Source organism: Numenius arquata, chromosome 1 (assembly GCF_964106895.1).
Source record: "Numenius arquata chromosome 1, bNumArq3.hap1.1, whole genome shotgun sequence".
NCBI classification, from domain to species: Eukaryota; Metazoa; Chordata; class Aves; order Charadriiformes; family Scolopacidae; genus Numenius; species Numenius arquata.
The window spans coordinates 54,840,628-54,855,534 of NC_133576.1; the positions used below are offsets into that span (position 1 = coordinate 54,840,628).

Consider the following 14,907-nt stretch of genomic DNA (forward strand, 5'->3'; position numbering starts at 1 on the left):
GCTTCCACTGAGTTTTACACTGCAAATGAATCTAATTCAGCAAGAGCCCCCCCCCAACATGGTCAATCTGGGGCCATATGACCAGGACTTACCCTACTGAGGTACACATTCTTGCCTCAAAGCGTTCAGTACTGGTGCATGTGAGTCTAGATCACACCCACATTTCTTTGCCCTCTAAAGTGACCTCTCCTTCTCCAAGAACCTAGTGCTTCCCCTAAGGTTGAGAAGTGAACGCCCACAAGAACCTCATTAAACTCAATTTCTTGCACTGTGGTGGGATGGAAAACCAGCTTTAATTTTCATGCTGATAGAGTTCAAAGTGCCTCTATAACCTACTGTTAAATCCATATCAAAATCCAAATAATCAATGCAGCAGCAGCTAAAGAATTCCATGAAGTGAAAGGTCAAAGATTCCTCTCCTGCAGAAGAGATTACACCAATAATGGATGAAACTACAATAAATAAAATTTAGGACTCACTTTCTTCTCTTTGCAATGAAGTATTTGGGATATCCTTTTAGAAGTGGTTTTTTTTTTATTATTCTTTTTTTTTTTTTTTAAGTTATGCCCTTCTCTATATGGAAGCACTGTGGTGTTCATTTATAAAATCAAACAAAAACCCCTCCATCCTTAAAAAGCACCATAGATAAAAAAAATTGGTGGAAAACAAAGAAAAACCCAAAACAAACTCCATGGACAACCCTTCAGGGATGAAATGCTAAAGATGTCTTTTTTAATCAATCAGCTTGTGAAGATCTACAAAAAAATAAAAAGGATCACATTCTAAAGGTTCAGTGCATTCAGCAGCTATATAGTTTTGCTGCTAATTCATCTTTAAGTTGACTTTCAAAAATAACACCCTAGCTCATCAAAATATACATTTTCCATTTGCTTTTAAATTAAAATAATAATAAAAAACATCTAAAGAATTCACAATCAATAGCATGACTAAGTTTCAGGATCATCTACAGCGTATAATTTAAAGGTTCAAGATGGCAATATGCAGCACGTAGCAGGCCTATATGCTCCATGCAGCATGTACATTTAGGATAATCCCAAATAATCTTGATGTTCAGATGTCAGTTTGCTTCTTCCAAATAGTGTAGAATACCCATCTGGAGAAAATAAGCAGTTAAGGAAAAAGAAAAAAAAAAAGAAAAGTTTGCAATACACGGGTAAAATGGAAGTAGGTCTTTTCACATATATTTTGATTACGAAAACTTCTGGCAGCTCAGAAAGGTGGAATAGGTAAAAATCTCAAAAGTCATATCTCCCTGAATCCTCTTTTTGGCTTAGCAGTTTAAAAGTGCATCCCATTTCCACTGAAACCGGAACCCTTTGCAACCCTGTGTTTTTTAATTCCTGCTGCAGATTTTCAGGTGGTGCATTTCTTTGCATTACAACCACTGAACAAACTACAGAAGTACTTTGGGAAGAGTGATCAAAACTTTGATCAACTTCACCAAATTGGGATCCCTCTTGCTCATCTTCTCAATCGTAAAGTAGCAAGTTTGACTGGGTAAGAAACATCCAGCTACCTAATTTGTGAATCCTTAATGCAGACACAATTAGGCACAAAATTAATACTGAGATGTTCAGTAGCTGAACACTAGGGGTCCAGGTATCCCACCGGGTAAAGATTTAAATGTCTACTGCCTCTTAAATGCCTCAACAGGGGTTCTGCTGAACACCCACTTAACAGATGCATCTAAATTTTGCCTAGGCGTTTCTCTAAAAAGCTTCCGCTGTTTTGGCCTTAGGTACCTGAACACTTTTAAGAAAGCAGACCTTATGTTGCCCAGACTGAGCTAGAAGCAAATACAGAGTAACTGGCAGCTGTATTGGTGCTCTTTTTCTGCTCCTGTGGGGGTAGATGGACCCAGTAGTGTCACACAGAAGCTATGCACAAACCAGTCCTCTGAGGTACTCCTGGCAGGACAGAACAACTGATCCTCAAGAGCTCTCTTGCCATGCTGGGCACATGTGAAAGGTCAGTGCTACGTAACTCCACCTGCTTCTGGAGACATGACCATCACCTTTTTTAGAGCTACAGCAACAACTGCAGAATAAGGCATAGATTTCTAGGATTTCTTAGTAAAACCACATAAAGATATATGCTCTTCTGTTTACCCAGCAAGGTCACACACACTCCAGATGGGAGCCTCCACGTTCACCATAAGGTCCTGGTGGAGACCTCAGAGATACATATGCTTTCCTTAAAACAGTAAGCCGGCTTTTATGTCAACAGCTACTTGAATTTCAGACAATCCTGACAGCAACACTGGTAAACACCAGAATTCCAAGTAACAATTACACACAATACCTATTCTTGAAGTAGGCAAAACAAGTAACAATAAAAAGCAATAAGCCTGCTTACCACTTTGGCTGCATTCAGGTACCCACGCATCTTTTGGTCAGATTATGAAAATGAACATTTGCCTAAGTGAAAAGATTCGTTCAATGGCTCAAGAGGTTTCAGGCACTTAAATGAATGTCACAAGTATGTTGCATTCTTCAGAAAGAAAAGATTGCATTCTTCAGAAAGAAACAGGATTCCAAAAAAATCCTAATTTTTTGATTACTTGTCACAATTCTGCTGTAAACTATCAAATCTCTCAGTCATTTGCCCAACAGCATTTACGTATAACCTTTGATTCAGATACATATTCCTATTTGGAAATCTAAGTTTCAAGAAAGGTGATACCTGCATTTCAGGTACAGGTTAAAGGACCATCAGAAGTCCAAGGCCAAATTAGAGTACTTACTTTGGGCTAATCTGAAGTCATCAAGATGACTTCTTCTTTAACATTCCTGTACCTACACCATTACATCATTGTTAACTCATTCAGAAAAAGCAAACTTACAAAGCCTGCCCCATTTCTCTACGAACTGTTCACTTTCAAGCTCTGTTATAGCTATTTAATGGCCAGTTTCAGTAAGTTTATTGCTAAAAATATTTCATCTCTGTTAGCTTACTAGAAACAGTTAAATGTATTTTTCAAAGGAATGAAGTACCATTTCCTACTCAATTGATTTAGAAACATTTTGCATGCTTCCAAATAAACAATGCAACTAGTATTTAGAAGACTTTGAGGATGCATACTTCATTCAAATGACATACACGTCGCAGGAAGGCCTGGCAGTTGTAAAGGCAAAAGTAACCAATTTCTCTGAAATTGTAAGCTACAAGGGCAAATCTCATCATATCCTCTTTCACCCTTTCTTTTTTGTCTTGAAAATGTTAAGATCAAATCTGAGTTTCACTGGAGAGTTGACAATAATGAGAAACAGGAGGAGCTTGTTACAGTCAGTATGGAGTCCAGAACAGCAGGCTACAGCATTAAACAGTATCAAGATTAGAGACAGAGAAGGGAGGCAAAATGAACATACAGAACAGAAGAAAGGCTGTGGCAGAGTTTCACACGTCTGACATACTATGAAAAAGCAGACCCTGGAAAGATTTCTCCTGTCAAGAGAGGGACAGACACAGCAGGCACTACCCTGCAGAAACATTTCCTGGGAGATCACACAAAAGCGGTAAACACTCAGGCAAATGCAGCCAGTGTAACCACCCTACAGCAGGTCAAAACGCCCCTCTAGAGTTAATGGCTTGAAGCCGAAACTTCTAGCTTCTCGTATAACTTGCCTGCCACCCACAAAATGAAGGAATTCTGAAGGAGTATTTTCAGCAATGGGATGTTGCTGAGAAATGTGTATACCACTCCACTTGAAATACTTTTTTCCAGGAATGCTAACTACGAATGATTGCTAGGAATCACTTCTTTTTCCCATTAAAAATCCAGTTTGGGCTGTATGTTCAAGAAAAGATCTATCAGAGAATATTTAAAGATCTGGATCATGCTAATCTGTATGAAGTTAGTTTGGGGATTTTTTGTGAAAGAAAAAAAGAAAAAGAAGATACAGCCTTGCCAGAATTCCCAGGCAGCATTATCCTCTTCATACAGTTTATCCTACTTCACATAAACAATACACTTGGAAACACTCAAAAACATTAACAAAAACATAGCCTGATCTTGAAAGGTGCTGATCATTTCACCAGCTGTGAATTTATGGCACCTTTAAAAAAGAATTCCTGCAATTATCCTCAAAATAAAACAGCAGCTTGTTTACTATAAAAAAGCATTAATAGTGTTTAAATTAGAACTGCCTTCTTGCACTTGAGTTCATTACCTCCAAGCAATCTAGGCTTGCTTGATTTATTAATACACACTCTCCACTCTTTTGGTCTTTAAGGATACAATTCCATGTAGGAGGGAACACACACAGTTTCTTTTGAAAACTCCACAGGACAATAAAGCCTGCCAAGCTGTTCTTCGTACAGAGTCAAGGCATCAGTCAGATTGATACAGTTTCCCTGAAGAAAAAAAGAAAAGTCCAAGTTACTATCAAACAAATACGCAAAAGTGCAGATTAATATATACATTTTCACATTAATGCAAAGCTCCCACGTACTTCAGAACCAGATGCATGCTGTTCTTAATATTTAATATTTACAACGCAAGTACTGAACAGCTTGTCTTCATTCTGCCTACAGCAAAAACCAATTTGTATCTTTTCAAGAAAGGGTAAGTAATGGGGGATTATCTATCTTCCCATTAGCAGAAGCAACCATTACATTAGGGCTTCCAGTTAAAACAGGCCACCATGTGTTGTTTACCTATAACATCTACTCAATAACCATTTTCTTTATGATTGCTTACATATTATTAGTAAACAGTATTACAGCATCCAGATTTTCTCAATTATTTAACATTTGCCTAGGTCTTACAACATTAAAATGCACGGTTTACAAATTACTCAGCTTTTGTTTTCCAGGTACAAAACGCCAAATAAAGACCCACCAAATATGAATGTACTGTTGCTGTGGCACAGCATAGAGACAAGACATTCCGTGATTCTGGTCAAGGGAGACACAATGTTAATAGTCCTTGGCACACTGACAGCCAGGTGAATTGATTTACGGTCTTCTACCTACACCATGCTCACGAGGAACCTTCAGCTCAACCTATAGGCCCCAAATGTGCTGCCACACTACACACGAACAGCAAGTTATATGATACCAATTAATCTACCCTGACTACACAGCATGCACACTTCTGGCCATATGAGGGGCAGGATGAGACATCTTCAGGAGATGTGTGTCACCATCCTTCCCCAATGGTTGGGTTTATTAGCTTATAGTATAAATGCCTTGTACCGTGACCTAGCACAAAGCCTACTTCTTCTGATTTCTGATCAGTAGAAACAGAAGCATTAACTAGCATTTCTCCAGAGTAACTTTCAACATAAAAATCCCAGCTTTCCCACACATTTTTACCACTTCTAGTGGAGGAACAATGAACAATGTTTACCACAGAAGACGAAAAAAAGACAACAAAAAAGGGAACTTTCATGTTATTGAATACTGGGTTCCTAGTAACCTAGCATACAAGCCGAAGTCCCACAAAATGATGGCAAGAGACCCAAGGCACAAAAGTTATTTATCTCAGATCACAAAAACATTAGTCTAGATGATACGAAGATACACGTTAGACAGAAAAAAGTCTAGTTAAATCAAAAAAATAAGGGAAGAAACACTCATTTACTAATACAGCCAGCTTCTTGGTTTCTAGGTGACTGTATTCATGGTTGGACAGGACAAAAGCTTTCCAGTGTAAGCACTTCCGAGTACTGCTTTTGATCTTTAAAAGCCTTCAATTTTGCAAGAAAAAGAGACATGAACGAGAAAGCCTAAAGCAACAGACTACACCTATAGAATGGCAATATCTTCCCTCTGCTCTGAATGACTTCTGGAAATGTTTGTGCATGCACACACACACAATTTGGGGTGTTATTTTCGATTACTGAATGAGACATCTTGTCCTTCCCTGCCCTTAGATAACACGTGTAACTCGCATCTGACTGAAAGAATGTAAATGGTTCAACTAAGAAAAAAGAGCTAGTCCTAATTAAAAACTATCACTCTCTTACAGTCACAGCTTATTCAATATTTTGAGACCTCTCACTTGAAACAAAGGTCAAGTTCTATAGGACCCCAGGAACAAAGAATTTATTCAACACTTCAACACTTCCAAAATGTCTTCCAAACATGCAAAGTGTCTATGTTTCACACTTGTGCGTTGCTCTTCTAACACACTGTGAAGTTTTTAACTCCAAGAGAACGGTCTTTAAAGAGCTGCATTTTACTGTTTAACTTCTACTTCTCGGTGCTCCCTGCTTTTTAAAAATGGCCTTAAAATATTAAAGTGCACACAGATGCTACTGAAGGTTAATTTTCACAAAGCAAGGAACTAAGATGAGTTTGACCAACAAATACTACCTGTGCTCTTAAAAACAACTTACAACAGGCAGAGGCCAAAACGGCAGAGATCATACTTGAAATCAGTATGTCTAGACAGCTCCATCTACATTGTTTTTTCTATGTGACAACATCAGATGATAACTAGAAACAAAGTGTACAACACACATTCTGATTTTGGTATTTAAACTATTTTTTTCTACTGCTTTTTATTGGTGGGATGTTTTTCACAATGTATTTAAAACATATTTCCAGAGGAAGTGAAAAGTTGCTTCAGCCTACTGTTCTTCCTCTGAACTTTTTGCATCATGCTCAAGTTTTCACTGGTGGGAAAGAGAAGCTCAACTTAAAAAATCCTATACACAGCATATTTTAAAAAACTGTATTCCCAAAAGCACTCTTTCAAAAGAACTTGCATAAAACTTGTGTTTGATTATAATTTTGATTGTATTCCACGAACAAATGTGTATTTGGTTATTTGGTAAAGGAAGATGTTGTGCTTTATATTGAATATATCATATTTGGATTTGGGTATCGGAGAACAGAAGAGGCTTATAAAAAGGTATGAGATGAACGCTAACTGAGCACAAGTGCACAAAGCACAATGAACAGACTACTGTAGTACTTGTTTAGTAACTTGTTATTATCCAGGGGACTGCAGCAGTTATTTGGCTCAGCTGCCCTTTAGCAAACATATAATTTTGTTTCAACATCAGACTGAATGCAAAAGAAAACTAAAAAATAACTTGTGTGTGCAATTTGAGTCATAAATAGAAAACACTGCTAGGTAATTTATGGAGCATACCACCATTACGGAGGAAGTTTAATAGGATACACAATAAGATAAAAGTATGCACTATTTCCCAGCCTGTCGCCTCAGTATTTCATCCTTTCTCCCTTCTCCTGCAGACAAATCACTGCAGACAGGGTGGAACCAAATTACAGGAACAATGAAACATGCCAATAAGCAATTTTAACTTTTCAAACCCACAACTACCAAATCTCCAAATCAAGATCTTACCTAAAGGTTCAGATATCCCCCCTGGCTATTCTATTAACTTCTCCTGGAGACACACCACAAGATTTTTTAGTTCTGGACAGTTGCAATTTTTCTGTAATTATTTGGCTTTACTCAACAAAAAGCTAAGAAAAATAATAATAAAAAAAAAATCTACAAAACTTAGATGAACTTATTTCAATAAAGAGGTAAGTTGTTGAAAAATCACTATTATCAACACTGTTCTGTAAGAAGTGACAAGCTTTATCAGCTAAGACTACATTATTGATAACTATGTCAATTACATTTAGATGTTCTTCTATCACTAAAATATGACACAGGGAACCAAGCCCAGAATGCAATACAGTAATCAATCTAATAACGTGTGTTCATTTTAACTCCCCTGCCTAATGAAAATACTGATGTGGTAGAGCAATACATTTTTTTCTTCTGAATAGCAACCATATACTCAAATGAAAGTAATACTGAACAGTGCTTAACAAGGTTTAAAGCTGATGACTCACCAATTATACTTTTCTAAAAAGAAATAAGCAAAATCAGACTTTCCTTTTTCTCCCACACTTTTCAGTCAATTTTCAACATATACAAAAACCCTAGCAAACTCCTCTGCCTGCCTCCCTTACTTAAGGTTTGTTCCATGTCTAACAATCTGACAGATAAGAAATGGGGGAATGCTGCAATTTTTTTTTTCTCCTTAACAAGCATTTCTCTGACAAAGTATCTGAGGTAGTTTTCAACTTTGAGATTAACTAACCTGCGTGTATAAGATCTCGTTTAAGACTGATGATCCCTGAATTGTTTCACAGTCTTTGCATTCTGAGTCTGCTCAGTGCTTGCACACACTTCAACAGTTCATGCCTGTCTCCCAATACCAATTCTTCCAGGCTTTCCTAAGGCATACAATCTATAGTACCATGGGTTTCATTTCCAGGTTTCTACAGCACAATGCTCAACAATTTAAACAATAAATGCAGTTTCAGGCAGATAAAAAACATTCCTTCAAATAAGTAGTAAAAAAGAATTTGTTTAAATTAAACCTGTAAGTTCCAGTTAACTTTACCCACCTATAAAAAGGGCGTGTCCATCAACTGGTTATAGGCTTAATTTAGGCCACTATGCCTCCTCCAACCTTAGAAAGTAAATGAGTGACTCGAAAGCAGATGTCCCCTTCCATACTTGCCCATTTCTTACACACGTTATTCTTATACCTCTTACCCTACATGTCGCTGCTACAGGACATCCTTGTCTGTGACAGTGTACTAGAGGAGTTTAATTTTTATTTTTAGGTTAACATGGTTTCCTATTTTTATGTTGTAATGATAAGTGCAGAAGTTGAACATTGGCAAGGTTTTTTTTCTTTCCTCACTTCATAGTGACTAAGAAGCAAGGAGATACATAGAGCATGAAAGACCTAGCATCAAAGCTAGGTTTGAGTTTGGGGTGACAGCGATAGCTTTTCAGGAGATAATGGAGGCAAACCTGACTGAAGGTATCTCCACTGGCTAAATGATCAATTAACTTAAAACTGAACTCTCAGTAACACAAGGAAATGAAAAGTCTGTTCCTTAAAGACCTCAGTGCCAAGAAATCACACAGGCTCACACAGGGGCATGCAGCTATTCCTCCCACCTCCTTTCACATTGCAGTCAAGGAGAACCCTGCTCCCTCTTTGGAAGTGCTAATTAGAAAACCCACACAGCAACCAAAAAAAGGAGTGGAACTATGGAGCAACATCATGGTGGTCTGGACATTTAGAGGGCAGGGCCATGCTGTATTAAGAGAGTGGCCAGGAAGCAACAGCTTGGTGAAGGGCTGCGTGTGCATGTGGCAGACGTCTGATCCCCTGCACCAGTGAGTGGTTAGCACAGTTTACTGGAACGCAAACCCATCAGTGGTCTGTTTCTATCCTGCCTGGGTTGGATGACCCAGACTTGGAAGGAGCAAATTCCTGTTCAGAGGTATTTTTAAAGGTTCAACTTCATAAACAGGCTGAAAATGATAGCTTGCTCAACCTCAAAGGATTAGATCAACAGAGCAAAAACTTAGCACAGAAAAAGGCTACACGTAATCCACTGACACACAGAGACAACCTCACAAGCAGTGTCTGCATCTTGCAGAGATTAGTTTCACAGCTGCTGGGACAATCCTCACATGCCACATGGAAGGCACAGGATGGCCATAGTTCAGGAATAACCCCACAAACATATCACACTAGTATCTACCAGTATACATACTCCACTGAAGTTGAAAAAATCACTTCAGTGGAGTATCTAAAAATCATACTGGCTTTTAGAAGGTCCAGTAGTATAAAAACACTTAGCATGTTCTGAAACAAGTCACTGGGGAGGTCATTAGAGATGAAAGCGGACCTTGGGATATGCCAAGTTCTTACATCCTCACTGACTCCCACTTCTGTCCCCTGTGACAGTTGGGAACTTGCACCTGTAACTGGCTCCCCTTCGAGAAGGCAACACTGAGCACCTCACAGACCCGGACCCATATGACATCACTACACACTTCAAAGCACCAGTTTCAGAAGGAAAAGGAAGAACAGGAATATAGTAAGCCATGTGACCTTTAAGCATTAGGGTAGTAGGACTATGTTCAACAGTAAGTTTTTGCAACAAGCCTCAAGTCTTAAACATACAGACAGGGCAGCAAATTCTGCAGGCTAAGGGTGAGAAGATAAGCTCACCTCTCTTTGACAAGGTCCTATGTAGGCTGCAAGACTCTCAATACTGATGATGCAGCTAAAAAAGTAAGGAGATGAAAAGCAAGGCTGCTATTCGTTCAAGAAAGTTCTTGTTTTCATAGTGATTACTATTTATGGATGTGTAGAGCAAGCATGGACATGGTTTTCCACCCAATATACTTCAGCACAGACTTACAGCAGCGGAGAATGAGCTCCATAAACTGCCCTTTCTATCTTTCCAGAACTGGAACAAGCAAAAAGTCCCTCCTTCATCCTAGAATTGGCCACATATGTTCTTGTTTCCCTTAGGAATACGAATAAATAGTCTGAAAAGCCTTTTACAGGCAGAATCTCTCTATAACTGTTGATAAACTGCTAGGCAATATTAGTTATCAGTCTCCACCTAGTGGTGAAAGGATATTCTGCATTAGCATTTGGAGACTGCTTTCAGGATCCCCATGGCATCCTGAGGGAACAACCAGGTGTGTTAGAGAAACATGCCAAAAAATTTTTATAATCTCAAATGATAAGCATACCTAGATAAATTATATTTATCTAGAAAAAAGTAGCTTTTATCTAATTTCTATCAGTGTGCATAATATACTCTTGTATTTCATAGCTGATTACCAAACCAATGAACACACTATTCATGACTTGCTCAGAAACACCTAGCCAAAAACCCCCAACCAAAACCCACCACATCTCCGTTTTTAAATCTCATTTCTCCTTTATACAGTTGAGCCTGACTTTTGCCAAAGCTTTAAAAAACCAAAAAGTCTCCTCAATCTTCTCCATACTACATAACTTCCTGTTGTAACTGTTTGTTTCACAGCTCAGCTCTGACACACTCCTAGAATTACTAGAATGGCCCTCAGGATTTTTAGCTGGCTTTGCATCAGAACTCCTCATTGCCTGGCTGCTTCTAGCAAGATCTCAAGTAAAGCCAGGCACACAGGTCTGGGAAAGAAAGCCATGCGTGGTGTGTCACACTTGAGTGAGAATTATCATCATTACCAAAACTCAAAGTAATTTATGACCTGTAAATGCTGAAGTACATACTACAAACGTGAGTGTTGGGGAGAAAAACACTACTGACAAGCACAAATACTATTTTAGCTGTACAAAAACATGTCTGATTTACATTCATGAGGTAAGCTGCAAACAGAAATCATCCCACAAGATGTGATTTCGTAATAATGTGTTAACAGGTCAGTCAGTGAAACAACTTTTTGCTCTCTGCTTGACATTAGTGCACTTCTACCTACATCAGGATTCATTGCTATTATTAAGCATTCCCAGGAAGAGTTTTAGTTTAAAAAAAAAATTGAGGAAATGCATATAAACACTTAACAGGTAACTGCAAATTGTTGGTCTATAAGCACTTCTCAGCTCTTGACTCAGGGTGCATGCCCCATTCTTAATGCACTTTGGTCTTCACTGAAATAAAGGATATCAGTCAAAGGAAGCTACATACATCAGTACATTTTCTCAAAATTTTTCTTTTGCTGGTAATGAACATACCATCCTAAAAATACACTAGCTGCATTAAGGCCTGCAAGATCTAATCAAAATCAAATTCTTTAGGAAACCCATGAACTGTGCAGCACCAGAAAAGACTCACAGCCAATTACAGCAATGGCACCATCCATTTTGTCATCTCCTGCAGATGACAAAGAGAAGGCATCACGCCATCTGCACAATGCGATCATGTAAAAACCAGAAATTTCTGTGCACTGAAGCTTTGATGAACTCAGATTTTAAGTCAATTAATCAAAAAACCCCATTATGTAATTAGTAGGATATTAGGAGCTTTTTCTAGTTAATGCACGTGAAATTATTTTAAACATTAACAACTAAAACAGGAAAAAAACCCTGAAAATTCAGGGCTATATCAGAGTGCCACAACAAAAGCCTTACTTAATTCTCAATTAGGCTGCAAACAGTAAATAGAACTTCAGAGGAAAGTATCCTGAATGGGAGCAGCAGAGGTTATGCTGCAGTCTAAGGAGACTGACTATTTTCTTTTAGTACTGTATGGCATGCCAATATTATTTATATTGCTTCTGCATTATCAACCTACTAGCAATTGCTTTTATTTCCAGAGCATCCCTAACTATAATTTTGAAGACTGTCTTCCAGCCAACACTTCTGGATTCCGGAGTGCTGCAGTTATGTAGCTCTAGACCCTGCCTGCTGACAGCAGTCCTGAACAATATTTATAGCAGTTTGCTCCTAATAGTAACAGAAAGGTGTAGTGTGCTATTGTAAAACACCTCAAAATCAATTCATGAGATGAAGACAACATTTTCAAAAAGGTGTGCAGTGCAGAGCTCAATGAAGAGGTGATGAGCATTTCCATTTATTTTTCCAACAGGGGCATCTAGAGAACCAGACAGCAATACAGTATGTGAAAGGCTGGCATTCTGTGAACAGAATTTCACTTTTGGATAAAGCATGTCTTGAGCACTGAAATAAATGACATTTTAACAAGATGTGCAAGGTAACCTGTGCAAATAGAACTATCAAAGGACAGGCTACACGCTACAAAGGACAAAGGACACAAGTTTCAAATGTTAGTAGAACATAATGCCAAGGCAGAAGCAGCAACTATAGCTACTGTCCAGTAGTCAACCAGACAATGACCCTTTTGCAGCATATTTCCGATGAGACAGTTCCTCATCATAGCAAAGATCAGGCTCTAACAAATAGGTGGACATTCCCCCAGTTTCTTTTCTTGATGATATTTAATATATTTTATGTTTTCAAGGACCAAAACGCACTTCAAGAAAGCCTGGATGGTGGGCACACAAGAGTCCTGGATTTTAAAAACACAACTGCCTTAAAAGGCATGTGATTCCCTCAGTAAGTTAAGTACAACCTGCTACCTAAGATAAGCATCCTGGAAAAGTACACAGTTAGAGCAAAAGTAACTTAAATTTCCAATGTTAATATGCAGAGCTAAAAAACCCTGGCATTTAACAGCTAACACATCAGAGCATTCACAACCATTTATGAGATCCCTGTGTGTGACTAAGCTCAGCTACCAAAGTCAGTAGTTGTCACGTTTGAACTTCTGTCCATAGTCTAACCCAATCCTGTGAATATCCAGCTTCAATTAGTTTAATTCAAAACCTAATTTAAAGAAAGTTATAGACAGCTGATTTTATTTAAAGCATCCCTAAAAATCTGTTTTTCCTATGATCAGATTACTGAATTTTCTGGGGGTTTTTGTTTGGTTTTGTTTTCAAATTAGGCTCAACTGGGAAGAGGCTACAAGGAGTGTTATCAGCAGATACATCAAAAGCTCTGATAGCTGTTTGCCTCAATATTAATTTTCCTTTTTTCAACACCCTCAGGAAGACGAAGTTGCCAGAATACACTGCTTCTATACTCCAGCCCTTTCACTGGCTATCAGTTAGCCACAAGCCCAAGTTCAAGCCACTTCAATTTTGTTTCTTTCTCATCCTGCCACCTTCTTGCTTGGGGACTGTGAAACTTAAACTGCACAGTTTCACAATGGCTTAGACCCACCAGGGCTAGTTCAGTACTACTGTCCTTTCTTCTTGTGCGAGCAGAGATGCTGGAGAGCTGAGTTATCTCCTCCCATCAGGACAGGACAGGCAGCAGGACTAAACTAGTCTCGACCTCTTGGTTTCAGCTGATACAAAACCACCCCCCTGTACCGTGGCTGCAGCATAGTCATCACTCCAGCTTTCAGCACAAGCTTCTTCTCAGAAGCATTTGACAGATACTTGACAGATACCTGTCCTCAGACATACATTTACATATGTTCTAATGAAGTGGGCTAGTCCCACTGCATATGTTACAAGTATGACAACTGCAACACAAATGCTTGCTCTGTCCAAAAGATAGTGTTCTTTCAATATCAAAATGTCATAAATATTTCCACTATTAACAGAATAGAAAAGCCATCAAAAATCAGTGTGATACAATCCTTATTTTACATTTCAACCACAAGATAATTTATCTTGCCCATACAACCACAGCATTTTAAAATAAAGCACCACATTAAAGTTGCCAAAAACCTCATTCTACCAGTTTTGCATATCTTCACAAACCTGTCCAATTTTACAGTAAACTAGTTCCTTTACACACCTTGGAAACTCTATTCTGATAGGAATACAGTCCAAATGTGTAATTTTAGCTAGATTATTTCAGATCTTAACAACATTATTTCAAAATGCTGTACGTAGATGCTCCACACATCAGACTAGTTAAGTTATGGGCATGACAAAAGAAATACAAATTCAGACCTGTACTTTACTCAGCCCTCTGCTGGGTCTTGTTATGTTTTTGTATGCAGCTTTGTGGCATTCTGAATTCAGGATTACATACAGAAAGTATCGTCAGACGAAAGCTATACTACAATTATATTGTCCATGAGGTGGCTATACCTTAGCAAGTATACAAAGCTTAAATTACTTATTTTTAAAGACTTGCATTAAAAGCTTCATACACAAGGACAAAATCTTATTTATGACTACATAAAATACTTCACAAAATGCCAAGCATTGTAAGAAACCTATTCAAATGTTCAAAATCCATTTTGCAGAAGCTGAACCAGTGACTTGCATTAGGAGTGGATAGCAAGCAAAGAGAGCACATTTACTCCCAAATGACTAATTTTCTCATCCCATTGCACCTATGTCAAATTCTTACACCTTTATGGATGACAAATTTTCATGTCTCACACTTTACATTAGCTTAAAAACCATGTATCTGTTTATAAAGTACATCTGCTTTTCCAAGAATTGCTTACAGCTAAAATATTCTGTAGTATGCCTAGCCGATTCTTGAAATTATGCTTTTAAATTCAAGGATACAAGCGCTACCAATTCAGCTGAAATAATGAAAAAAG

General features: G+C 38.2%; 1 protein-coding gene across 1 annotated transcript in view; it reads right to left on the reverse strand.

Annotated features, from left to right (window-relative positions):
• Positions 1 to 558: 558 nt before the first annotated feature.
• Positions 559 to 14,907, reverse strand: part of SMS (spermine synthase) — a 49,779-nt gene continuing 35,430 nt past the window's right edge. Inside the window, exons 11-12 of the mRNA XM_074168391.1 lie at positions 4,259 to 4,374; positions 559 to 1,114 (exon numbers count right to left, since the gene is read on the reverse strand). Of these exons, the coding sequence (XP_074024492.1) occupies positions 1,072 to 1,114; positions 4,259 to 4,374 (159 nt within the window). The 3' untranslated portion in view covers positions 559 to 1,071. The remainder of the gene's footprint in view (positions 1,115 to 4,258; positions 4,375 to 14,907) is intronic.